Raw genomic sequence first — 27,936 nt, forward strand, 5'->3', positions numbered from 1 at the left:
ACGATGTCGTCGTTATGGTGGAAAGAAATAGAAGAAATAATCTTACAGCTAATTTCTCAGTGACCAAAGACCAGTGCACAGATTTGCAGTAGGGATTTATATCCAACTGAAAATGCCTTTTTTCGTCGAGCTAAGGGGCTTGAAAAAAATTGTGGCCTGACTGGGATCGGGATTGGGCTAAAACAGTGATCGGGATTACGGGATTGAGGGAAAATTTTGTCCGGGATGGCGGGATTGAAGAACCCTATTGGCGACCCTCTACTGCGGAAATACTCTTTAAGGTTAAAAACTATGCTACTCCGCGTTAGTTTTTCTGCTAAATTTAATAACAAAAGTCAATCTTATACATACTCCGAGAAAGTTCCGAAAAATGCACTTATTCGTCGGCGCGACGTCTATGAGTGCTTAAACGATCCCAGAATGCCACATACGTACCAGTTTCCCCTTAGCTTCTGGAGTTCCAGTCAATCTACGTCAAAAAAGAATTCCTTTCGCCCCTAAACGTTAGAGGGTGGTCTACTAAGCAACATGTTAACATTCTTCCCAATCCGTAAAGTAAAACTTGTTCAAATTTGGCTTCAAAAGTTTGTAGCTTTTACCAGAAGATATCCATTCCAGTAAGATCGCAATTTTAAGTAATGTTTAAAACACGAGCAGCAGCGGGATTAGCCGTAGCCGAGTGGTTTTAGACCCGATAAAACACGTGCTGTGAGTTTTTTGAACGGCTTCGAAAACATGCCTGGGAAAAGAGAGTTCATAACAATGATGCTTTTGTGAACGTTGGAAATTAGCATACGAGAAAAACATTTAAAACCGCATACTAATAAGGAGGAGGTTTTATCAGGTTTTAAAACCACTACAGGTAATATTTTATCGACCATTTGATAGGTCAATGGGCTTTATGACCACTGACGATCAAAAGCCTTGCAAGCCGCAAGAAAAGGTTCAAAAGTCTGGAACTTTGTACAGTTGGAATGATTTGTAGTAAGTAACGACTTTTTCAACTTACGTCAAAACGTGGAGAATTGGACAAAATCCGAAAATTAAAGTAAGCTTTACTTTGCTTGAAATTGTTCAAAATATAACAGTCATTAAGAGATGAATTTATCAGAAGTTAAATCAGTACGCAATATTTTTTTTTTAAAAATACAAGGCCATTTCAATTTTTTTAACACTTTACTTTCGAATCAACGGGTTCAGTTTGTCAAGTCGATGCTACACGTGAACACTCAGTTAAACAAGAACTATATCATTTAATTAGACAGATTCTTAGTGTAAATCTTCGTTCCGACTCCGACTTCCAATGAACTGACCATGATGTCCGAGAAACTACTGGCGCACATGCGCAATACAGGAACAAACAAACATGATCAAAAACTAGTCTCTCATGACATCTCCCTCCTTTGAGCTCTCAAAGTATTAGCGAATACAAAACATGAACATGAAAATGTATAAAGCAACTGGCTTAGTGCCTTGCATCTTAATCAGTCATTGTCTCAATAACTGTTCAAAGAGAAAACACACTGATCGAACAAAGTCTCTGAAACGGACAGGTGTCTTAACGACCACTTAAGGTCCTAACTTCTGGTTGTGGTAGACTGGACTGAGTTTCTGCAGAGGAGGGTACAGTTGGGATCACTCTGCAAGGTTTTACAATCTGTGGTAGCTGATCTGGTTCAGCATGTGAAGATTCCAAGCCTGGGCCTTCTGCTTGTGTCTCTGGATCCTGATCCAAGTCTTGCTTATCAGATATTTTCAATCTACCGGGACTGGTTGCTTGGCGTAGGTGTCTGCGGTTTCTACGCACCACGCTGAAAGGCGTCTAAACGACGTGTGACCTAGGGGTAACGCTTCTTGAAACGACTTTCCCAGGCGTCTTCCATCCTTTCTGCTGATCCAACTTTTATGCAGTGAGTCGCTTGGCTGTAGGTCAGGAAGGGTTCGCACTCCATGACTCTGGTCAAAGTACTGACGGTAACCAGCTTTCGTTTCCTCATCCTTCCTGGTAACTGCTTCATGGCTTGGTAGAACAGGAAATGCTAATGCCACAAATAAATCATATGTTGACAGTGAGATAAATAAAATCAAGAATCAAAGTGTTGATACTTCAAATTTAGTCAAAAAATCAGGTGATACCGTGACCGGTGCATTAATCGTTCCGAAAGATACTCATCCTGTCCAAGGAAATACAGATAGAGTTATCAGTTATGAATCAACAAGAGAGATATTTCTGTCACGAAAAGAAAGTTTTCCAATAAAGGATGCTATAGATATGAATAACCATGAAATAGAAAACCTGCCGTTACTAATTGCCGGCCACGAAGCAAGGAATAAAGATTATGTTGACAATAATTTTTTAAACAAAATAACTGGTGGTTCGATTCGTGGTGATTTAGATATGAGAGGGCATTCGATTAAATTTCTGAAATTTGATGAATCGGAATCTTTCGCAGCAAGAGTGGTGTAGATTTAAGTTTGAAATTTGATAAACACGGAGAAAGGTTTTCTGGGCCTACAACCTTTGAAACTGAAGTTTTTGGACCTTTATTGCCGTCTTTCGATAATCAAGCTACTCCGAAAAAATATGTAGACGATGATATAGCAAAAATACAACCGATCAGTACATCAAATTTCGTTAGAAAAGACGGTGCAGTACCAATGACTGGTAATTTGTATTTGGGAAACAATAAAATAACCAATCTTGCAAATCCAATCAATGCCCTTGATGCTGCCAATAAACGATATGTTGAAGCTGGAACTACGTGTGATGAGTAATAAAACTTATAAGTGAAACATTATCAGTCAAATACAATTTGCATCACCTCATATTTTCATTTTCAATATAGTTGGCAAACCTCAACGATACGCAATCAATTTCAACGATCTAATTATGCCAAATATTAAAATCATGCGGATTTGGTATTCGTCAAGTGGTACTCCCGGTACTACTAGTGAAACGTGGGGTTTAGCAACATTTTTTTTCAATGTATATGCAACATTAAATTACACCTTTGTGTGAACTGTGTATATATATATGCCTTTCATTGAAGATGAAAATGTAAACCATATTTTAGATGAAAATGGTGATAAATTAGAATACAGTATTACAGTATTCAATGTTTATCACAAGAAACAGTGGTGCTATACAAAAGTACATGTATACAAAAGATTGAAAAAATGGAAATTAGCTGGTGATTTGAGTAGTGTTGTTTTTTGCCACAGGAGGCATCACGTCTGCAAAAGATGCAGCTGGAGTTAGTTTGATAGCTACATCAGCCGCTTCCGTGTTTATACACAAAAATGTTGAATTCAGGTGAATTCAATTCACAAGAATTTTACATGACAATTCACAATTCACCGAAAGTTGATAAATGGGTTTAAAAATTTGACAAATTATTTACTTTTTAATAAGCTTTTGAATCAATAGGATTCATAGAAGGCTAACGTCTTCTTTGATTTTGTAATTCGTATATTTTCATATGGTAACCCAAGCATAATGTATTGTATACTAATCATTCGTTTCCTTTCCCTTTTTATATTAGGTCATACCTTATCAATTTCCTTGAAAATAGCTAATATTTTATTCTTATTATGTAAATCCGCAAAATTTTGTCTACATAGCTTGAATAATAAATTCTCAATATGATTCAGAATATGATATTACGTATTGTAAATTGACTTCCTCTTTATCTTATACATGTTCTCATGAAAATCGTTGTAGCCATTATCATACACATAACCACCAACAATACCACAACTTCTGTAAACTTTCATTTCTTTGTCGGTTACAATATCACTGTTATTGCAGCATGCTAACCGTTTTTGTTTTTCTGGTTTGTTAACCTCAACCTCGTCACAGAACGGGCAAATAACAAATTCTGAATCTCTCAATGCGAGATGGAGGTCATTATCACACAAATTCATGATACTATAATATAATAATACATCTTTATATGTTTAATGGTTTCCCTTTAAATACCAGACAACGCATAACTGATACATCAGCCAGTTCATAGGGAAACCCCGTAAGGTATAAACATTCTACAGGATACACAACGAACTTAACAAAATTATCAAAGTCTCACTGAAAAAGTTCACAATTGTGACGCAAAAATGTGAAGTTTGAGATTGGCTGAAAGAAATTACGCGACTTGAAAGCAATAGCAATTTGATGACTCATTCGAAAGGGAAACCCCCTAACAACTTCCTGTCTCATATGCTAATTCTTGGAAAAAAAAAAGAGGCTTTCTCAGAATTAGTCCAGTAAATTATACCAAGACTAAAAAATAAAGCTCGGCGAAAAAAGGCTCATAAAATTGTTTTTACAGTTTTTTTAGCGTCTTTATGAAAAATGTCCTCGGACGCAATGCTTACGGACATTTTACTTTTCGAGTAAACTTTACTTCAAATGTTTATAATAAATTCACCCGACTGTCATTTGACTAATAATAGCAGTTTGATGACTCATTCGAAAGGGGAACCCCCAACAACATCCTGTCTCATATGCTAATTCTTAGAAATACAAAAGGATTTCTCAGAATTTAGTCATTCAATTCAAGCCCTCGCTCGGCGAGAAAATGATTGTACAATTGAATTGCTTAGAACCCCATACACCTGTTGTGGTTAAATCAGTTTTTATGTGTCGTTAAGTTGGGCCCCCGCTTAGTGAAATAATGCTAGTAAAATTGATTTCAGGTTGTTTGTTTTTTCTTTTTTAAATAACTGGACCCTCGCTCGGCGAAAAAATGGTTGTAAAATGCGCTCAGATAAACATTCAAAAGTTGCGACTATAATAAAATAAAATGCGCTGGTTACCCCAAGTTGTATACTACTTTTTTCAATTGCTCAAAATCTAGCAGGGGCAGATCCAGAAAATCCAGCAGCCCAAGCAAGTCCCAACCCGCCCCTCCCTCCTCCCAGACACACACAACGAAAAATTTCCCTTCGTGAAGATTCTGCTTTACAGCATTCTGGGAGCATTGGGGACCAAAAGCTAAGGCGCCGAAATACAGACTTTGAGAGGATTTTAATAGAACGATTGGTTGCATTAATACCACTCGAAATACAGGGAGGGGGTTGCAGCCACCTCTCTTCTCCCCCCACACCCCAAATCTGCCTCTGTCCAGGGTATGAACAAAAGTTTATCTGCCGTTTCTAAGAGTGAAAGTCTATAAATACTTTCAGTAGTTCGCGTTTCCCCTCGTTTTTATAGTTCAAATAGTTTTCCCCATCCTGTTAGTTTTTAAAGTCAAATTTAGAGCCGTGTGTCCTCTTGTTTTTAACGCATGCTCTTCGAACTTTTTTTTCCTCTCAGACTTTTCTGTGTGATCAAACGATTAATTCTCACAATATTTTGATCAACCGATTTTGGCGAGAAATAATTATTGTTAAAAAAAGACTCTATTGTAAGGCGCTGTTTACTTATTGCAATTTGTTGAACTGACGCCAAAGGAAGAAGACAGAAATGCCAGCAACAGATTCAAAACAAAACGAAATTTCAATATCCGGAAAGTGTGATAAAAGATCCACGAAAAAATTCCCTCGCAGGCTTTGGTAATGTTACTATAAAAATCTATGAAAATAATTGCTGTTTTTAAGTCTAAATAAGGGAAAACGTTTGTGAAATTTTTAAACAACTTTATTTACCATGACCTTAATTATCAGTTTACACGAGCGCTGAACTACAAAATTAATTCCTTTATTTTTCGGTGTGACCTAGTTTATCTCATTAGTTTGCAAGCAAGCTTTAGCATTAAAGCAAATAATCAGACATACTGCATATTTTGTAATCAAGCGAAAAAAGCGATTGCATCTTTGGACGATGTATAATTTGGCACTCATGGTAAGTTCAGCTAGTTCTTGTTACTGAACCAAGATGTACCCCATGACCCTGATGTGCTTGTCTCCATTATCTGGACTGTGTTTGGCCTCGTTTCCACAGGTGTTGGAGTCATCAGGGTATCCTCCAGTACCAAACCCGATTCTAGAGTCACAAGTACTGCAATCTCCCTGTTCGTTTCGCAGGATGCCAATTCTTGCTTTGGAATGGGTAGCGAGGCCACTTATAGCGTTGAACCCTTCTTTATTACAGTTGGTCTGCAGAGAGGCTTTAGAGCCAATCAGACTCTTCCACGTGTTCCGACCCAGCGAGGTGGCACGGTATTTGCCGTCAGCGATCAATGAGTACAGCGAGTTGGCGTGCTTGTTGATGACAACGAACTTTATCTGATGGCCGATCCTCATTCCAAGACAAATCTTAGAGAAGGGTGTGCTCCAGTCTCTTGTGTATCGAACCCAGTCTTCCCTCCTTCAATGTTGTACCATTTTCTGTCGCTCCAGAGATGAGAACTGTAGTGGAAAGTTCTCTGAAATAAAAAGTGAAAAAATTAATTTTAATATAAGCACAAGATGGCTAACAACGCAAATATGCCAACCTTTATGCCGTCAATCTTCATGGCCAGCGTCCATCCTCCATCTCCGCATCCAAAGTTTCCCACGTGACAATAAACAGGAATCTTATGTGAACCAAACGTCAGCGGATACACGCCACTCTTAAGTGATCCGTTATTTGAGTAAAGAGAATCGGTAAATCCAGCAATAACAGAGAAAAGCTACTGTGTTTATTTATCTCGTTATCAGAGTTTTCGTTGTCGGAATCTGGTGAACTCAGTTGTATATTTAGCGTTAATAATTTATAGTAAGGCATTTTCTCGTTTTGCTGTTTATTGCGATGTACAAGCAGGTACAAGGGTAGTTCTAACTTTTGTGCCTGTAGATGAAATCCTTAATAAGTGAGACTAAGCTATTGCGCCGTTCCTTGGAGTATTTTCCTATGGTGCGGTTTGTTTTGTCTATGGATGACCAAGCGTGACCATTAAATTGCAACATGTTACGAGCGCCCTGTGGAGTAAATTTTGCAAAATGGATTTTTGCTACTTTTTTGTCGCAACCGGCGCGCGATATTGCATTTATTCGGGTGTAGGAAATTACTTGTGTTTCTCGTACTGTTCCTTGCAAGAAGAGGCTGGAACGCCTGGGAAGAACATAAACTTAGGTTAGATGAAAATAACAGATGCACACATGACAAAAAGTGCCAATAACATTTTTCCGTACGTTAGTTCATATACCTGGTAGATTTGGCTTCGGAGTGGAGGTATTGTTGACAAGTGCAATTAGTCTTTCCATCTTCGTTTCCAACTTCTTAATGGATTCGCTGATCTGCGAGTCGTGATTCACATTGCAGTTACAAACCACGCGGTCCCTGTCGCAGGATTTGGTGAGAGATTTCGATTTGGCGCAATTCGCGGCAAATATCATAGTGGTCAATACGAGAAATCCAAACATCGCGTTCATTTTGAGTGACTGGTAAAACCTTTGTGCGTCAAAACTAAATTCTGTGCATCAAAGTTTGTCCTGAAAGAAGAATGACGATTCAGCTCTCCTCTTCTGTTCGTTTCTTACCGGGATTTATTGTAAACAAAACAAGAAAATTTTCTTGCCTGTAACCACGGGGAGAACGTTCCATATATTTTAACTCAATTTTCTTTGTAGTTTATCAAGCAAGATTTCGCTTTTTCGAAACCTAAGCTTATTTCGTTTTCTTTGAGTCAATATATTGCTATAAAATGCATCTGAATCGAACAAGAGTGATAAACAGTTTCCAGTTTTCTGAACCGTAGAATTGAAAAATGATCATGATGTATAATAACATAATTTATACGAAATAGCTTTGCCGGAAAATTTTAAGTTATACAATAAACAAAATAATTTAAATAACACCAGAGATCCTTATGAGTTTCTTGCTTTACATTAAAACAAACTAAATTCACAAAATACATTTATTTGAGATGAAATAAAACATTAGTCGTAGACCTCAGTATGAGTAAAGTAAGATTTCGACTGTTGCTTCATTTTCATCTTGTTCTGGAGCGACTAATTATTATGTACCGTTTTAATCAGTATGTAAAAATGATGAAAAAAATTAATTGTTACTAAGTGTCACAACAATCTATTGTAGACACATCGCGTGCATCGTCACAATTCGACCGAATACGTCGTTAACAATTTTAGTAATTTTGGTTCATAGACCTTCACTATCTAGTTCATCTTATAAATGAAGTGAACTGGAATAAAACATTTTCTTACCTTGTTTATAAAGTACATAATTTTGTAATATTGTTTTTTTTTTAATACACAAATATATTAAAATATAGATTAAAAATTCTAATTTTGTTTATGCGTCAGGGGAACGAGTACAGAAAAGTATTGTCGCCTTATACATCAACAAACAAGAATCTATATACAAATCTACAAAACCATATCCCGGTGCTGTAATTTAATTCAATTTTCGCCTTTAATTTCTTGCCCAGAAAGTGAGAAACTCGAACCACCTACATGGACAATAAAATGATCTGAATGATATTTTGGGGGAAATTACAACCACGAGATGTGACCGGCGGTTTCTACCTCTTTTTGTGAAGAAAAAAAAATACAAATCTCAAAGAGCTGAAATGGTTCGAAATAGGTGGATTACATGTGACGTCATGGTGGCCATAATGGTGGTATGGAACAATAAGATTTTTCTCCTCTGGGAGTTAACTTCCATTTTTATGCAAACTATGTGAGCAAATTTTCTTGTGTTTACCACCAACATGGCTGCAATGCAATCCACCTATAGTGTGTGTGCACGGCGGCCATGTTGGAGGACTAAAACAATAAAAGATATTTGCATAAAAATAGAATATATTTCCCAAAGGAAAGTCATTGTATTGTTTCGGTCCTCCAACATGGCCGTCGTGCACACACTCTATTGTGACATGTTTTTACTCTGCTTCCTACTCTCATCTCCAGCATTCCAATGCTTTTTATACGTTATCCTCTTATGATGGAACACATGTGCTACGCAGACGTTCTTATGGGCTCCTCACGCATTCATTCCTCCACACAAACGTCGGAATAATGTGTCACGATCCCAAAGAGCGTATGCGTAGGAGGCTAATTAAAAATCTAACCAAGAAAAACAAACAAACACTCAACGAAAAAAAAAAAAGAGGACAAGAAAATAACTCAACTAGCATTTTCCTAAAGTCAGCAACAGCTCTTCAATTCAGGAATAAGACTTCGTTTACTAAAACTTTCTGCAACTAATATGTTTTCGCTAAAACATCCGAACAGATCAAACTTATTAGCTTAACGGAATACGCCTCAGAAAGGAACAAAACTACCTGACAAGAGGTTTTAAACCTTTCGATCTCTCGTTTCAAAACAGTGTGTTTTCTCTCTGAAAACGGGGCATATTGGAGTCTCGAAAACTTACGTCAGTTGGCTTGATATCAAAGCGCAGCTGGTAGAGCACTGCACCGGCATCGCAGAAGTCATGGGTTCGAATCCCGTTTAAGCCTGAATTTTTTTCAGGCTTTCTTTTCGCAACTGCTTAAAATGCGTACTAACAACGAGGATCTTTCTTCTATTTAATCTTTAATCCGCAGTTCAAATATATGATATTTCATATATTCATATTCATTTAACATTTCCCTCGGTTATGTAGGATCGGTCACTGAGTTCGATCAGCAGTAATGGTGCCTTTCCTTCAATCACGCTTCCTTCCTTCCGTGTGTTGGTAGTACATTGGCTGGCCAAGAGCAATTTAATTCAGTTCTGGAGCACTTTTTCCCACAGTTGTGCTTCATGGCAAGGTGGTGCTTGGCCCTTCTTGAAAACACAATTGTTATTAGAATTACTACTGATTCACCGGCTTCTGATGGTAATATTTACCTCGTATTTTGACCAAATATCATTAAAGGAGAACTGTCGCCGATTTCTTGGTGAGGTGGTGTTGCTTAGTTCAAGTAGGGATTCGTATTGATCGGTACCATCCAGCAGTCCTCTCCTCCTCATTGTCTTGACAATCTTTATCGTGTTTGATGTAACATGGAATATTCCCTATCTTTTACGAAAATCTTGGTTGCTTTTCTTGTGAGAGGAATTGCGAACTATAAGTAGTTAAAATTTGCATTAGAATTCCGTATCTCGCAAAATGTTCTTTTTGTTCGTTAACGCAAGTTCTTGTATTTGCTCACAAAGAAATTAACATCATTTAGCTATTTATTCACCTGTGTACTCAGAGAAACAGATGTGAGGAACGACAAGAAAAAAAAAACAGGAAATCATGTTTTACATCTCCTAGGCTACTCTAAAGATGTGCTATTTAAATTGGTTTCTTTGCCTTCTTAAAGTCACTGCGTCTTAGTCGAAGAGCGCATTCGTTATTTCTTCAAAAGCCTAACCTTCATTTTGGGATATTTGACAGGCAAACATCTCCATTAGCTTCCAAATTGAGGAATTCTTTTTGGGGGAAATGATAGAGTTTAACACCTACCAGGTTCTCAGAGCGCTGACGTTCAATCTCTACTGCTATTCTATGAAATTATTGGTGAGATATTGGTGAATATTTCATCTCACCGAAATAGGCGCTTAATGGAAAGGGAGTTTAATATATTGAGTTACTTCAGTGTGTCAAGTTGAAAATTTTATTTCAGCCCGGCCAAAAAATTAAAAAAACAATCTCGTACCCAGGGTCCACAGGCTCAGTTTGGCCAGCGTTTGGTCTCCAGGAGAGACCGCAGGATTTCTGGTTGGAACAATGGAAACTGTTACGAGGCAGCCAATGAAAATATTTATTATTTTTTTTTTTGCGTTCCTCAGTCTCTCTTGCCGACCAACCGCTGGCCAAAGAGCCTGAAGTTGTGTGTACGAGATTGCCCAAAAAAGTTTTTCATTTAGCCACAGCGTACCCAGGCGGAAGAGCACGCTGCTTAGGGGCAGGTCGTACGAACGATGGGTTGTGAACACACGACCTCCAGTCTTATTTAATAAGGGGAAATAATAAGGGAAAACTCTTAAAATTTTAAACATTTTTATTGACCATGACCTTAATCATCAGTTAACATGAGCGCTGAACTATGAAATTGATTCCTTTTTTTTTTCTCGGTGTTATCTACTTTATCTCATTAGGGTCTGAGAGCAAACTTTAGCCAAGGCCAGGCAAATAATTAAACACACGGCATATTTTGTAATCAAGCGAAAAAAGCGATTACATCTTTGAAAGATGTAATGTGGCACTCATGGTAAGTTCAGTTCTTTGTTATTGAACCAAGATGTACCCCATGGCCTGGATGGTCTGGTCTCCATTATCTGGGCTGTATGTAGCCTCGTTTCCACACGTGTTGGAGTCGTCAGGGTATCCTTCAGTACCAAACCCGATTCTGGAGTCACATGTACTGCAAGTCCTCTGTTCGTTACCAAGGATACCGATTCTTGCTTTAGAACTGGAAGTATCGCTACATACGGCGTTGAACCCTTCTTTTTTACAATTGGTCTGCAGAGAGGCTTGAGAGCCAATCAGACTTTTCCACGTTTTCAGGCCCAGCGAAGTTGCGCGGTATTTGCCGTCAGCGATCAATGAGTACAGCGATTTGGCGTGCTTGCTGATGACAACAAACTTTATCTGATGGCCGATTCTCGTTCCAAGACAAATCTTGGTAAAGGGTGTGTTCCAGTAAGTTGGCAACTTAGTCTGTTGTGTATCGAGCCCAGTCTTCCCTGCTGCAATGTTGTACCATTTTCTGTCGCTCCAGAGTTGAGAACTGTAGTTGAAAGTTCTCTTAAAATGAAAGTGGAAAAATTAATTTTAATATAAGCACAAGATGGCTAACAACGAAAATATGCCAACCTTTGTGCCGTCAATCTTCATGGCCAGCGTCCATCCTCCATCTCCACATCCAAAGTTTCCCATGTGACAGTAAACAGGAATCTTATGTGAACCAAACATCAGCGTGTACACGCCACTCTTAACTGATCTGTTATTAAAGTAGAGAGAACTGGAACTCGGTTAATCAAAAAAGAACAGAGAAATACTACTGTGTTTATTTATTTATTTAATTATCAGAGTTTTCGCTCTCGGAATCTGGTGAAATCTCACCTGTACATTAAGGGTTAATTATTTACAGTAAGGCGTTTTGTTACCCGAGACGAACAACAGTTTTTCCACAACTTGATTGTCTTTAATTAATTCTTTTCGGTTTGTACCGATCCGCAAAATGCGCTTTACATTTCCTTACAATAAACAACACCGATGATAGGAAAAAACCTTATCGCACGCGGTCGCTAAAACCACGAGCTTGGTTACATCATCTCTACGTCATGCAATTGCTCACACACTCCCCGACTTAAAGAAATGTCCTCCGAGACATTTGTTACAATGTTTAGTGGAGTACTCGCCTCCCTCCTAAGACTCGCTATTGTATTCTCACTTATTGTTCCTGTATGTCTCCTGCATTTTTTTTGGGTTGATCAGGCCCAAGTCAACAATTTTATCAACAAAACTAAGAAAACACTTATAGCAGAGTCTTTATTCCGTGACCAAAGCACTTGTTTTGCCTCTCCCAAAGGCACAATGGAAAAATGTTTGTAATTAATATATTCTCAAAAAAACATCAACGAAATCAATGGACAATCAATAAATCTGCATCAGGATGCACCACACGTACACGTACGGGTATGCCAAAGGACCATAACAGGAAGGTGCTAGGTACTGGTACATTGGTGTTATCCAAGGTGATTGCAAAGAAGGATGGGGCCACCAAGGTACAGGGTATGGAGCTGTCTGGACACCATAGATGGTCGGCTGTCCCAATGTGTTATAGGTAAACATTCGTGTTGGACGATGAGCACGCTGGGGGTGGCTTGGTCTCGAGTCCTGCTCTAGTGCTGCTTCTTCTTCCATTTCTGATCTGATTCCAGCTCCTCTGGAACTGACACAGGTGGGGTATCTTGATCGTTCTCCGGTGGACAAGGATGTTCGGCATCTGTTGGTTCATGATGATCTGCTTGCCTTTCATCAGACTTAGTTTGGACGTCACTGTCTAGCAACACAGGCTGATCAGGAGCAGCAACGGGTTCGGAGTTAGTACTGTCTCCATGAGTAGACCGTTCGTCAAATTGCATTGGTGAATAAGTTTTAAGAGTTCATCGTCATCGCTGTCACAATCGGTGGCAGTCCTGGACGCACTACGAGTTTGCAAAGAAAGTCTGAAAAAATTATTGACAACGTGTTTCTGATCAAGCCATTCTCTGACTTCCTTGATCACAAGTTCAGATGTCTGCAATATTCAACGCCCAAAGCCGTGAAAAGTATTTTCCGCAATGCAGAAAATGATATACCAATCGAGCGATACAATATTTGTGTTGTCATCGGTGACGACCAAAAAGGTATCGAAACTTTAAAAAGGGTTTACAGGTTCAGACCGGAGAGTTAGACGTGAACCTCTACGGGTGGATGTATGTGAATGCGACTCGGAAAATCATACTACAGAGGATAAAGAAGAAGAGTTAAGGAAGTTTCCTATAAACAGACATTCCATGACAAGATCGAGAAGGCAAATTAAACTGTCACCAAGATTTGACCTTTGAGTTGAAGTCACCGAGTACCGAGTAAAATCATTAACATTTTTCCTAATAAGCAAACTTTATCTAAATATTTACTCCAAAACTTCTAAACTACTTAAAAAGAAAAGAAAATTCTCTACATGAATACTGTGTTTCTTAGAATACTATTATTGAAATAGACTACAACAGTACGGCTGAAAACAGAAGTCATTTTGGTATTCTGACTGCCCGGTGAATCGGGAGGTGCAAAACAATGGAACTGGAAGTTTATTCGCGTAGTCTTCGAACGAATATTCAGTGCAGTCACAACGATTGACATATCGCTCCCTTAGATACTCAGGTGAAAGACAAATATTTTAAGATTCAAAGACCGTAACAGCTAGGCACATTTGGCGCTAAGTAATGAATTTTCTCCACTCAATAAAAAGTGATAAATAAATCATGAACATTAGTATCATAACTGGAAGAACTTAGAAACGAACTTGTATTTCTCGTACTGTTCCTTACAAGAAGAGGCGGGTGGGGCGGCAAAGAAAATTGTCTAGATTTAGTTACCTCATATACGTGCATCTAATTGAAAGTTTCAATTAGATGCACGTATATGAGGTAACTATCAAAATGAAAAACGTAAATTTAAAAAAGTTTAAACATTTCTTTTTAGGCTCAGACTGGAAAAACAAAGAGCGACAAGACACTTCTCAGTCAAAAAGAAGCCCTCTCCCTCCCTCCCCCGCATAAAAAAGGAGTTGGAAAAATAGCGATACGATTATACCTTCATCATCGAAAAGAATTTCGTGTCGTCTATGATCTACCTCTGTTCTAGCTAATGTCCTCTCCCTAAGCAAGTTTTTAATCTGTCATATGCCGTTACACATCATCCAGTACAGTTTTCATTTTTGCTCTGGTTGTTCAAGGCACGCATTGGTAACCTGGATGCGTGTTAAGCTGCCGTTACACGTTGAAACTTTTAACTCAAACTTGTGTGCAACGGCAAACGAGACCAGTTTCACGAAGTGGTGTTAAACGGTGAAACTCTTTTTTTTTCACCACTGCGACCGTTGCGAGCCGTTGCAGAAGTAGAAAGCGGTTCTACTTTTCGTGAAACTTGTCTCTCAACGGAAGTTCGAAAAAGTTTCACGAAACCGACCATGTTACACGGCGCAACGCCTGCTGAAACTTGTTTCGCAGCGCCGTTGCACACAAGTTTCAGCTAAAAGTTTCAACGTGTAACGGCGGCTTTATTCAATGTTGTAAGTAGTTGACTGCATTATTTTTAAGTCAGCATAAAGACCAGGAAATTATTCTGGTCCTACATCAGTTAGGCTTTGACTATCGTCAAACCGTCTATTGGAGAAATGCTTTTCAGTAAGAGAAAAAGAAATCCTAGTTAGTCGCGGTTTTAAACAACTCGACTCTGCTTAAAAATTAATGTCTGTACCTTCTCAGTGCCTACCTGGTTCTTCAAAGCATTTGTACTCGCGTTCAATCTCCGCCGCTATTCTGTCGACTAGATTCTTAACATATTCTTCTTGTTTCTTAATTGCATGTTTTTGTTTGTTGATCGCATCGACAACCTTCTTTTCCTCGGGGGAAGGGCGGTCGAGGAAGCACCCATTTCAAATATACTATTTTTGACCGGTTTCAACATAAAAACTTTCAGGCAATATATTGTCCGTTGCTGCAAACATATCATGGAGTAGATTCGCCTCCTCTTATCAGTCACAGAAAAACTGACTGAAATGTGACATTAAGGCTCTAGGACAGTCAAAAAAATAACATGGGCAACAGCTGATATGGGGTGTAAAATTTAATGATTGTTTATCGTCATTTTTCATTCTCTGCCTAAGACAGCCATAACATGTTCATATAATCTTTATATTTCGCTAAGAACAAATAATTTCTCCACCGGATTTCTGGTGATGTTATTCCTGCCCGAAAAGTTTTATGGCAGTTATGTTCGATTGGCTTGGATTATCAAGTCGTTGGGCAGTTAACTAATGATTCAGCTTATGCGTACCTAAATATTCAATTTCAATATTTTACCTTCAGGCCCAACAGGCTGTTTTGCCATCACAGTCACTGGAAACAAGATGAGAAGGAGAAGGAACATTGTCTTCGTAACGGCCATCGCACCGGCAGTGAGCTAGTAGTTAGTCTAAAATGTCTCATTGCTTTGACAAGTGGTAGTTTATTGTAAAACGTTTGGTGTTTTAAAGTGTGTTCGAGCGCCGCTGATGTTATTTGAGAGTATCGGCTCTTCTTGACAGCCTATAAAGAGGTCTAATTAGCAGAAAAATATAAGGCGATCTTCATATGTACTTAATGGTGTAATTAATGGAGGTTTCCACCGTCTCGAGATCTGTTTGGTCTAGGATAAAATCAAACACATTGAGTCGAACTAGCAGGCATCATTGTGACAACTTTTTGATGACTTTTGAGTGAACAGTTAAATGGAAATCCTGTGGTAAGCAAGAGAGGCTTTCACGAACGTGAAGGCTGGAAGCCTCTTAGGATCTTGCATCTGATTGGTCAGTTAAAACAGACACATCTAATTTAATGTAAACCACCATAAGGTTGCAAGTCGGAAAGATCTTTTAAACGTTTCCAAAAGATAACTTAAAAACACTACCAACTGGAGATTCCCGGCAGCCTTGTAAAGATGACTAAAAGCACTTGAGTTTTGTCAATCTCTCATATTCTCCACTTTGCTTCAGTAACTGATCAAATGATGATTTTCGCTTGATTCAGAATGCATAAAAATTCACTAAATTTACAGGCACAGTTGTTTGTAAGAAACAAAAATCATAGGTTCGACTCCTGTTAGGAGAATTCGGATTTCCTTTTTCCTAAAACAAAAAAAAAAGATACTTATGCCCAAAAGTTGCCCAGCCTCACCTCTTTCCTATCCTCGCCCCTGTCCATCTAATGCAGTCATTACTGTTTATTTGCCATATAATCTATTTCCCATAGAATCAAAACAGCTGAATTCAACAGCGTTCGAAGGAAAATTTTTAAGTTAAAACAGAAGATTACTTAGTGGCTACTCAGTTACGTTTTGCAGTAAGGTTAGAAAGGATGGCCAGGATTCTTTTCCTCATAAACACAAAAGCCTCCAGGTTATTACTGATTCTAAAACAAAAGAATTCATAAACACATGGTAGTTATGTAAACTATGTACATATACCCTCGAGCTCTATGTGGCTATTGAGAAATCTTCTTAACAAGCTGCGAGACAAACTGTATTTTCTCGGCCAAAAGCAGTAGCGGCAGTGATGTAAACGCTGTTAAGCTGTTATACATACACAATAGTTTTCTTTTTTTTTTCCTTTCCGTTTAAGCTTTACCACATATCTCAGAATTATCAAGCTCTCTGATCTGGTATTATTGTTATAAATACAAAAGTGTTTAGCTGTACGGTTTTCTTGCTTGAGTATTGAAAAGCTAATTGGACTCCTCTTGGCAAGGAATACATTATTTAAATTTTTCACAAGATCGCTTGTTACAATTTCAATTTAATAATCGGAAGACAGCACTGTTCCATTTACGCGCAGCGTACGAGTTTTGTATATATTTAATTCAAGTGGACTCAAATCATCAAAGAAAAGGGAAGGCAATGTGCATAAGTGCTGTTTAAGCGTGTCGTTTAGCCACAGAAAAAAAGAAAAATAATGATTTCTCTCTATGCTTTGCATGATCCTGTGCGCCGGAATTATCTAAGGCAATTATCCACTCCAGTTTTGTTTGAAATCCAAAGTGACATAAGAATCTCTGTTAGAAACATTTATAAACAAATGCAAAACTTTATTTGGTCGAGAAGATGTAACTCTCACGACTGACTGGTATCATTTGCATTTTTGACTAGTAAATGCACGCATGCGCAATGAACGAGTTTTCGTGATGTGGACTGAATTGGCCATTTCCGAGCTGCCGTCAACCTCATTATGAAAGCGAGGCTAAATGCAAAGCTTTTATTATGAAAAGTAGTTTTCATTCATATGCAAAGAAAACTAATTTTCATATCAAAAGTTTTGTACTTAGCTTCGTTTACAAAATAAGATTCACAGCAACTCGGGAATGGTCTATTTCATTCGCTACATCAGCTGTAAACTTTATATTAATTTCATTGGAATTTAATCAAAATCATAAATTATTCATAACTTACGTATAGTGCATGAATTCACCATAACCCGCCATTACAGGACAAATAACAAGGACGTAAAATCAACTTAGCGAACTCCAGTAGGTTATTCTTAAAAGAAAACACTAGCAGATGTGCTGTCTGCTAACTCCTCCCATTGACTTCTTATTTTGGTAACTGGTGTTCCCTGTTCATTCGCGTATTCGTTTTTGGCTTCCAAAGTAATTTGATTAAATACTGGAACGGAGAACGCTACATTACGATTGTTGTTCTTTTCACTACGAGAAATACAAAAAAAAAAAAAAAAAAAAACCCGTTCAATCAACTTTAGGGACTCAAGGCAATTGCCTGGGTGAAGGCTATGGATACAATAGGAAGCTAAAACGTTGGCTTCGCAATAAATTTCGTTAATTCGGGATCCAGTGTAAGCTATATTATCGATTCCCGAGAACAAATGTAAACACTGAAACCGGCTTGGCTAATGCGTAGCAATAATCGTCGTAAAGCTTGATGCATTTCTATATTTACGTTTACTTGGATAAAAAACAGTAAATCGTGGTTTACATCTACAAGGCTACTATAAAGGCCAGCACACACTAGAAGACAAGTTACGTAGACATGTTGAAGGTGTAATCCCTTTCGTGTGTACCATTGGGGGCGGTTGTTGCAGGGACGGTCGCAAGATGCATACGAACCAGATTGAGGCCTTAAAGTCCCAGAAATTACTGAAAAGTCTTGTTTATGAATCGGACTGTTGAACTTCGCAGGCTACGCCATCCTTTTTTAACCTGATCAAGAGTGTTGGGTGCTTTGCCCTTTTCCAACTTTTCGAGATAAGGAATCGACCTTTTTGTGGAAAATTTTCTTTCCATAATCCTTGTGATCCTTATCCCATAGGCAAAGGTTTTCTTTGTAGAATTAAATTAGCAGTTTTGTGGTGGTCACGCTCCACGAAGTTACCTCAATAAATTCATCCTCCAAAGCCGCCATCTCGATTGACTGTCAATAAAGGGTCATGAATATCCAATGGGGCGTTTTTATATGTTCATTTCTATTTTGTAGCAGATACACTTTGCAGAACAGTGCACACGATGCAGCATTGAAAATTAAGTTCATTTTGTCCCCGGTTCATGACGCACTAACGAATTCCATGCAACAGAACTTTATCGCAAAAACGGGCCTGTCAGACGAGGATAACCGTCGGTGCAACATGTGCCCCAGTGTGCGCCAGTCTTAAACATGTGTTTTTTAAATTGTTTTCTTCGCTGCGTCTTCGCTGTATTCGGTATTTCGAAAAAAGCCTAAAACTGGAATATTTGACAGCCAAATATCTGCATTGACCAACAAACTCAGCTCAGCTCCGCTTCCGTTTTTTCTGTCGCTTGAGTACGAAGAGATCTTACATCTGAATTTGTCCTAACCCTCTTGTCGTTGACTTTGGATAGTCCCCCTTCAACTTATGAATGCAATAAGGGACTACAAATAAATCATCAAGGCATGAAACATTTTTGACCTTTTATGCAATGGTTTATTTTACCTCCGTTTTACACGCCCTTTACCCTAAATCAAGAGAACATGATAATATATTTTGTTCTCTTTGCCTAATGTATTAATTCTCGAATTAAAATAATAAAAAGCTTCTGTATTTGGTTTCTGAAGATCATTTGCAATTTCAAATTGACATCTTTTGCCAGTTTTAGTGCTCATTGCACCAAGATGTACCCCATGGCCTTGATGTGCCTGTCTCCTCTGTCTGAATACCATGTAGCCTCGTTTCCACACGTGTTGGAGTCGTCCTTGAACCCTCCTGTACCAAACCCGATTCTGGAGTCACAAGTTCCACACGTGTTTTCGTTATTACCAAGGATACCGATTCTTGCTTTGCTATGGCCACCGCTGTTAGACATAGCGTTAAATCCTTCCTTGTTACAGTAGCGCTGCAAGGATCCTGCAGACACAAGGAGGCTCTTCCACGTGTCACGACCCAGTGAGGTGGCGCGGTATTGCCCGTCAGCGATCAGTGAGTACAGGGAGCTAGCGCGCTTCTTAATAACAACAAAGTTGCTCTGATTGTGGATCATCATCCCAAGACAAATCTTGGAGAAGGACGTGCTCCAGTAGGATGACAACTTCGTTTGCTTTTCATCAAACCCAGTCTGCCATCCTGCCCGGTTGTAGATATTTTTGTTGCTCCAAAGGCTGGAATAGTAATGGAAGGTTTTCTAAAATAAACGAGAACATTTTATGTCATTGTTAGCAACTGAAACAGAACAAAAACGAGCAAACAAATAACCCGACTACTGTAGTGCCGATATTGCAGCAATATTGTAGTCTTAATTTTTGTCGATTACTAATGCCCGCCAAGATTAGCTAATGCTATAGGCGAGTTGTGTAAATTGTCTTTGTATATTTGAAATAAATAATAATAATAATAATAATAATAATAATAATAATAATAATAATAATAATAATAATAATAATAAATAAACAGTGTAAAAATTACAACGAATTGAACCTTTCTGCCGTCAATCTTCATGACCGGCGTCCATCCTCCATCTCCACATCCAAAGTTTCCCATGTGACAGTAAACAGGAATCGTTTGTGGACCAAACGTCAGCGTGTACACTTGACTCTTTTTTGACCTGTTGTGGAAACATAACAATTCATACAGGTATTTCCTTTTTTGTCACGACTGACAAGCCCCGATTCTGATTCATCTACTTTATTTAGTTAAAACTCTCAAGACATCAATTATTACTAACTGCACGCGATTTTACACTACAACCAACTAGAAATGAACACAACACGAAAATGTTTTAGACAGATAACTTGATACAAACACACAGAGCAATACATAGAAAACCATGCTGTATCATGCTTAATTAAATGTCACATTGCATTGCCACAAAATATATTGATTTATTGTTTTTTACTTATGTTTCACAAGTATTTCCTAAGTACAAACCCATTTTTCCATTAACTCTTATTTTTGATGCATGATATGAATTTTTCCATTTCATCAATTTTCACTTGTATTCTGACGTAAATCCTTGCTTCTTCAGCTCCATAAATATATTTTAAATTCTGAGTTAGGAGCGTACCGAATAAAGTTATTAAATTTTTTTTTCCAAAAATACTATATATAAAAATTTACTCTAAAATTTACAAAGTAGCTGAAAAGGAAAAAATGCTTTACATGATTACCATTTTTCTAAAAAGACTAGTGCAGATAATGACAAAGGTCATTAAGTGATTCCTTTTGCCGTAAATCGTGAGGTAATCTGTTCCAAGATTCCGCGCCACCATAGCTAAAATTGTGTTACTTTCGAAACGTTGGTGCAGATTTATCGAACTAAAAGTCCTTTCGCTTTCAGTGAATAGTCGGTGATGTCACATCGGTTCAGAAATATCTCGCTTAGATACTCAGTTAGACAAGACCATTATGGCTTTTTACATTTGTCACTGACTACTTAACTTTCTCCACCCAATTAAGTTTAATAAATTAAATCATCAACAATAGTAGAAAAGGTAAGAAACTTACCTATATTTGTCGTATTGTTCCTTACAGGAAGAGGCCGGTGGGGCTGAAAAGACAATTGACTTTATGCACATATATGAGGTCATCATCAACATATAAAACATAAATTAACTAAAAGTGTGGTCAGACTGGAAGAACAAAGAGGGGGCAACACTCTTCTCAGTCAAAAAGGCCACCTCCCCTTCCCCGAAAATAAAGGAAATAATGGCGATATCGTCATCCAAACCATAGTTTACTGTGTCCAGGCGAATGTTCGTGTCTTCTATGATCTAAGTTTTTTCTAAATAATGCACTATTATAAAAACCATAATGACTCTTTCTTACGAAAGTTTTTAGTTCGTCATATACCGTTACACATCCTTCAGTTCAGTTTCTATTTTAGTTCTTGTTCTTCAAGGCAGGCTTAAGGTAAGGAGTATTGGTGTTACTCCATCTTGTAATTAATCGACTACATTAATTTCAAGTCATCATAAAGGCCAGAAAATTATCCTGCTCCTACATCAATTGGACTAAGGCTTCCGTCAAACCGTCTATCAGAGAAATGTTTTTCAGGAGGAGAAAAAGAATTGTAGTTGACCTTTCTCCTGGAGTCAATTTGGCGTTAGCCGTGTTTCGAACAACTAGACTCTGGTTGAAAATTGAATTCTGTACTTTCTTATTGCCTACTTGGCTCTTCAGACCACTTGGTGCTTCCAAATTGTCAAATACTGTTTTGGGAAAAAATGATGGAACTTAATACCTACCGGGCTCTGCGTAGCACTCGCGTTCAATCTCTGCCACTATTTTATCAAGTAGATTCTTAACATCTACCTCTTTTTTGTTAATCTCATTTTTTTGTTTGTTGATGGCATTGACAACCTTCTTTTCCTTAGAAGAAGCTGTAAAAATTTTTTTAGAGGAAATGGTCAGAAACATCTCAATGATTACAGTCAAACCACTCTGCTCAACTACCTCTCGATCAGTTTGCAAATTACCGGTCCTTTTTAGTCAAAGCAGAATATAGTTGAAGTCTGTCGTAAGCTATACACTCGATTGCCAAAACGTTGACACCTAAAAAGCATAAACCATGGACGATGAGACCCGATGGCTTTATGGGTATAAGTGTACTAAATCTATTTGATAATATTCTATTCTCGTACGACGGTTGATGAACAAAATTAGTTGCGCGTGGTGAATGATGGAAACCGTCCAGCTTTCCTTAAAGTCTCCAAGTTGGCCAACAAGAGCCAATTTGAGTGATATACAATTTGCGATTTGCCTAAGTTCAAAACAGGCAGTGAACCTCAGCAATATTTGGAAGAAAATTGTTTGGGAGAATTAAATCAGCACTGTATTTTTTTATTGCAATGAATGAGAATGGTAAATTATTAATTATGGAAATGAGGTCATCATTTAAACACTACCCACAAATCCGTTGGGTCTCATCTTTCACGGTTTCTGCTTTTTAGGTGTCAACGTTTTTGCAATCGAGTGTGTATGGGGATCAAATACTAGTAACAGCGCTATATATAGTGCGTTGCTGCAAACATGGAGTAGATTCAACCTCCTTTTATCAGTTATGTACTATTTCTAACTTCTTATCACTGGTTAGAGGCTGGTTAATATTTAATTAAGGACACACGTGCGCATACTAAGGATGAGCGCTTAAGGTGGCTCACAATGGTTTCCAGCACTTCCCTACAATTAAAGTATACGCTTTTACTGCAACTCTTTATTAGCTGATGCTATAATTATGATGATGAATTGTAGAAGAATTGGCTAACCATTGCTAAACAAGTTTTCGTCATTTTCGAGTTAACATGTTTCCATAGCAACCATATAAACTGTTCAAAACAACCTAACTTTGAGCTTTAAGTGATTATAACTCGCAAGTGAGCTCGGTGTCCATTATTGTCAACTATTAAATTGTAATCATCATTAGAAGACATAACGTTTTGCAAAGTTAAAAAGAAATTAGGAAGGGCATCAGAGCCACCTTTAATTTTGGAAACTTTGCAAATATTTCCGTCTTATCGCGCTGATCACAAAGTGGTTAAATTTCAAGATTTGTAAAGAACTTCATGACTGGTTTAGACATCAAACGAAATATGAGAATAAACAGTAATTAAGTTTGCATACCACACATGTTGTCTAAGCCGCATTTCAGCCAGACTTATTATTTATTAATTATTATTTTTTTTAAGGTATGGGAAAACCAAAATTAAAAAAAAAAACTGCCTGAAATGTGACAGTAAGGCTCCAGGAGAGTCAAGAAAAAAAAGGGCAGCAACTAATCCGGTGTGTGAAAGTTGACGACCGTTTATTGTCATTTTTCGTTCTCTTAATTAATTATAAGTCAGCCATAACATGTTCATATGATCAGTATATTTCGACAAGAGAAAACAAATTCGCTACTAGGGAATTCTGGTGATAATGTTTCTTGCCCGCAAAGTTTAAAAACAATTATATTATTGGTGGGGATTAATTTAGTCGTTGGACAATGAACTAATGATACAGCTTATTTTGACTCAAATATTCAATTTCAAGATTTTACATTCAGTCCCTGTAGGCTGTTTTGTCATCACAGTCACTGGGAACAAGATGAGAAGGAGAAGGAGTATTGTTCTCGTAACGGCCATCGCAAGCAGTGAGCTAGTCAGTCTAAAATTTCTCATTGATTTGACAAAGAGGAGCGTGTTGTAAATGTTGCTCGCTCTAAAATTTTTTCGAACGCCACTACCGGCTGTCACTGTTATGACCAGCTATGTGAGAGCATCGGCTTTCTTGACAGCCTATAAAACATTCTAATTAGTAGAAAAACAATTTAAGAAGATTGTCATATGTACTTCTCTGTACAAGTAATTCATGTTTCTACATCTCGAGAGAGATAGCACCAAACATCTGCCGCCGAAAACTTTTACATTGGTCGCTCGAGATTAGAAATACAAAAGTCTTCTTTGCTGGATAGCGTGCTGCGCCACACATTCTTTTTTTTATATAAGAACGTCTAATTTTGGGGCTGAGGTTGAACGTTCCTATCTTATTTTATTATTTCTAGGCACTTTGAGCCAGAAAAAGTCCTTAAGATGTTCTTATGCGAACGTAATCAAGACACTTAAAGAGCATGTGCCGTTAAATGTGCCGTTAAATTTGTTGTCGTGTCCTTTCACGCCTGCGACATGCCGTGTTGTGGCTGACCTGTACTCGAGTAAACTGTATAGACTGAAGTTTAACATGTATCATTTTATCCGTATACTGTTTATTTTAAAAACATTAAAATGAAAATGTCCTTAAACAAATTCTCACCCTTGGTAACGTTCTTAGAATGTTCTTAAATTTTAGTTAATCTCAGCCTGAACGTTCTTAAGAAAAAGAGTATACCGAAACACTTTACACAACTTAAATGTGATAATTTAAAAGAAAGATCCGTCAGACACTCATTCAGATCCTAAAGAAGGAAAACGCATTAATGTTGACCAACACACTTTACTTCAAAAAGTGAATTTACTTTAAAAGCACAGACGTCCATCTAAAGATAACTAAATTTGTGGAACTTGTCACTTCGTTCTCCTCTTTTCTTTTTTAACTCATTTATCTGTTATCTCATTGGAACGTAGGAATACTGACTTATCATTTTAATAATATTAATTATAACTTGGGAAGACTTACTGTTGTAATAATACGTATTATTATAACTAATGCCAGCACGTTTTTTGTCAAGTTTCCTTTCACTAGCCACCTTGAGTAGGTTGCAAGCTATTAGCGGATAGCATTAAGCAAATAACTTAATGTAAAATTAATAGAAATAAATAAAGTTGTTCTTGTTGTTGTTGTTGTTGTTCTTTAGTCTATGCTGAGATCAAACATGTTTCCACGAAATTACGGACTGTTTTTTTGTAAACTCAAGATAACATGTTGTGGCAATTTTTAGATGGTTAATTGAACAGTTAAATTAAATCCTGTGGTAAGTGGAAGTTGACAGCTTTGCACGGATCTTGCATTTGATTGGCTAGATAAAATGGACACTTCTAATTTCACTTAAGATAACCGCCATAAAGTTGCCGGAAAGATCTCAATTTAAAAAGTTGTCGAAAACTATAACTTAAAAACACTGTCCACTGGAGAATTGCCCAACGGCCTTGTAAAGGTGACTAAAAGCACTTGGATTAACCTCTCGTCTTCCCCAGTTTGCTTTTCTGTAATCAAGCGTTGGAGCTTGATTTGAATGTTTGAATTTTACAAAATTTACAGCACGTTTTTTTTTTTTTTTTGTCACAAAAGAAGGTCACAAACTCGAGAAGAATTCGTGTTTCTTTTTTTCCGAATATGCCTGTGTCACTAACGGAATAATATTACAAAAAAATGTCCAGCCTGAAAAAAAAATTCCAGGTTTTTTTTTGAAACTTTTGAATGCTACTTTCGTGAGAGGAATTGTGATCCAGAGCAAGTGTAAATTTACATTTGAATTCCATATCTCGTAAAATCTCATTTATTGGTAGCGTAGGTTCATGTATTTGCTTACAAAGAAATTAGTATCAATAATGTATATTCAATTTTGTAGTTAAAGAAACAGATTGGATGGATTAACGGCAATAACAAACAGTAAATCATGTTTTTCATGTCCTAGGCTACTATAAAGATGTGCTATTTAAATGATTTTCTTTGTTTCTTAAAGTCATTGCTGTTCTGTCGTGAATTGTAATACCTTTCGTGAATTGTAATAACACTTGTCGTGAATTGTAATACCTGTCGTGAATTGTAATAACAGTTGTCGTGAAATGTAATAACGTACCTATCGCGAATTGTAATAACCTGTTGTCGTAATTTGTAATAAGTCTTAAGAACAAACAATTACGAAAGAAAATAACAAAAATGACGCAAAAAAAAAAAACAACAACCTTTATTTTGATCCATGTGTATTTTTTAAAAAATTGTAACACAAAATCTAGCTTACTTTTGTAACATATGTTTACGCTTTGAAATTGAAGTAAGACAACGCCGGTTTTAACACCCGAACAGTACAATTTGTCAGGCACTCTTGGTTGGGAATAATTATTCCACTGACCGTATTTCAGCTGCGTGACTTTTCTAAAATACGACAAAAATACGCTTTTTCATAACAAAGTATTTTAAAAATACGAAAGAGATCTTGAGTGGTGAATGAATACATTTGGACAAGGAAGTCTCATTCTTTTTAAAATGCTCTGCAAGTGTGTTGTCTCATTATATGAGAGTCACTTACATACACTCTGTTTTTTTTATAAGAACGTCTAATTTTGGAGTTGCAGCTGAACGTTCTTATATTTTTTTGCGATTTGAGGCTGAAAACGTTCTTAAGATGTTCTTAAATTACATGGTATACACTACATGTATTTCAGTAAATCAATGCGGACGTGACCAGGAAACTTAATATCAAAGTGCATTGCCTGCTGAGATATGGTATCAAGAACTGCTGATTATGACAAACCGAGATGTGTGTCACCATTGTTAGTGTTATACAAAACCTTGATTTTATATACAGATTAGCAAAATAAAAATGAATGTTCTTAATCGACTCTCAGCCTGAAGAATGTTCTTAATACGTTCTTAAAATTTTGGTAAATCTCAGCCTCGACGTTCTTATAAAAAAAGGTTCTTATAAAAAAAAAACAGAGTGTACTTGACACTCGGTTGTAAATTACAGTTCCTTGAAGACTTCTTAGAACAAAATCTTCAAAAACAACATTTGAAGAAAACGTCACTCTATTCAAACAGAGATTACGCTACAGAGGTTACCCCGATAACCTCATAGATAAAACTCTCTCGGATGGTCAATATCAGCGAAAGAATGTCGGCCCTACAAAATAAACAAAAAACGCGCAAAAACATTTTGCCGTTTGTTGTAGAATATAGCCCTTCTGTGCTTTACCTAAAAACCATTCAGATGAGTAAATGGCGCTTGATAGAAAATCAGCCTCTGATAAGAGAGATCTACACTACTTTCGTACAGAAAAGGGAGATCTTTGAAAGACGTATTCGTAAGAGCAATGGCAGTGATTAGCTTTGAAGGTCATATTCTTCCTATCTCGACCAATAGGAGCCGTGTTTGGCCTGTCTTCATTACTTTACCATCATTGTAATTGTTTGTTCTAAACACTTATTACAAATCACGACAACGTGGTATTACAATTTACGACAGCTCGGATTATTACAAATTACGACAACAGGTTATTACAATTCACGATAGGTACGTTATTACAATTCCCGACAACTGTTATTACAATTCACGACAGGTATTACAATTCCCGACAAGTGTTATTACAATTCACGACAGGTATTACAATTCACGACGGTATTACAATTCACGACAGAACACACCGCGTCTTAGTTGAAGAGCTGCATTCGTTATATCTTCAAAAGCCCAAAATTCATCTTGGAATATTTGACAGCCCAACATCTCCATTAAGTTAAAGAAATATATCATAGCTTCAAATTGAGAAATTCTTTTTGGGGGAAAATGATGGACTTTAACACCTACCAGGATCTCAGAGCACTGGCATTCAATCTCTGCCGCCATTCTACGAAAATGATTGGTGAAATCATTAGTGAGATATTGGTGAATATTTCAGTTTTCATATCACCGCAATAGGGGCTATAATACTTGAGAGAGGTTTGAATTGAATCACTACAGTGTGTCATGTCGAAAATTTTCGTTCAGACCAATAAACAACTCGTACCCAGAGTCTTCAGGATAAATTTGGCCAGCAGTTGCTTGCCAGGAGAGACAGGGGGATTTCTGAGTATTACAATGCAACCTGTTACAAGGCAACCAATCAAAATATTTTTTTTTTTTCGA

At 37.4% G+C, this 27,936-nt stretch overlaps 2 protein-coding genes and 1 pseudogene across 3 annotated transcripts in view; all 3 read right to left on the reverse strand.

Annotated features, from left to right (window-relative positions):
* Positions 1 to 5,616: 5,616 nt before the first annotated feature.
* The window catches only part of LOC146458721 (putative skeletal organic matrix protein 5), a 54,204-nt pseudogene continuing 31,884 nt past the window's right edge, over positions 5,617 to 27,936 (reverse strand). The window contains exons 2-4 of the transcript XR_014858141.1: positions 6,991 to 7,033; positions 6,435 to 6,561; positions 5,617 to 6,365 (exon numbers count right to left, since the gene is read on the reverse strand). The product of XR_014858141.1 is annotated as a putative skeletal organic matrix protein 5 (transcript). The remainder of the gene's footprint in view (positions 6,366 to 6,434; positions 6,562 to 6,990; positions 7,034 to 27,936) is intronic.
* LOC146458722 (putative skeletal organic matrix protein 5) lies at positions 10,968 to 13,966 on the reverse strand. The gene is made up of 3 exons (XM_085090374.1): positions 13,929 to 13,966; positions 11,732 to 11,858; positions 10,968 to 11,662 (listed from the first exon to the last, which is right to left on the reverse strand). The coding sequence occupies exons 2-3, from the start codon at positions 11,828 to 11,830 to the stop codon at positions 11,144 to 11,146; spliced, it is 618 nt and encodes a 205-aa protein (XP_084946500.1). The 5' UTR covers positions 11,831 to 11,858; positions 13,929 to 13,966; the 3' UTR covers positions 10,968 to 11,143.
* LOC146458723 (putative skeletal organic matrix protein 5) lies at positions 19,132 to 23,800 on the reverse strand. Its single transcript, XM_085090369.1, has 5 exons — positions 23,656 to 23,800; positions 21,866 to 22,000; positions 21,126 to 21,168; positions 20,100 to 20,226; positions 19,132 to 19,806 (listed from the first exon to the last, which is right to left on the reverse strand). Exons 1-5 carry the CDS (start codon positions 23,774 to 23,776, stop codon positions 19,288 to 19,290), a joined length of 945 nt encoding a protein of 314 aa, XP_084946495.1. The 5' UTR covers positions 23,777 to 23,800; the 3' UTR covers positions 19,132 to 19,287.

This window comes from Pavona decussata, unplaced genomic scaffold (assembly GCF_977016875.1).
Source record: "Pavona decussata unplaced genomic scaffold, jaPavDecu1.1 SCAFFOLD_229, whole genome shotgun sequence".
Lineage (NCBI taxonomy): Eukaryota > Metazoa > Cnidaria > Anthozoa > Scleractinia > Agariciidae > Pavona > Pavona decussata.

Excerpts from the sequence above, each read along its gene's own strand:
- LOC146458722 (XM_085090374.1), bottom strand. The coding sequence starts at position 11,830 with ATGTTTGGTTCACATAAGATTCCTGTTTACTGTCACATGGGAAACTTT. Across the intron at positions 11,663-11,731 it reads TGAAGATTGACGGCACAAAG|AGAACTTTCAACTACAGTTC; the intron begins GTTGGCATATTT and ends TTTCATTTTAAG.
- LOC146458723 (XM_085090369.1), bottom strand. The coding sequence starts at position 23,776 with ATGAGAAATTTTAGACTGACTAGCTCACTGCTTGCGATGGCCGTTACG. Across the intron at positions 22,001-23,655 it reads ACAGCCTACAGGGACTGAAT|CTTCTTCTAAGGAAAAGAAG; the intron begins GTAAAATCTTGA and ends AAATTTTTACAG. Across the intron at positions 20,227-21,125 it reads GAACAATACGACAAATATAG|GTCAAAAAAGAGTCAAGTGT; the intron begins GTAAGTTTCTTA and ends TTTCCACAACAG.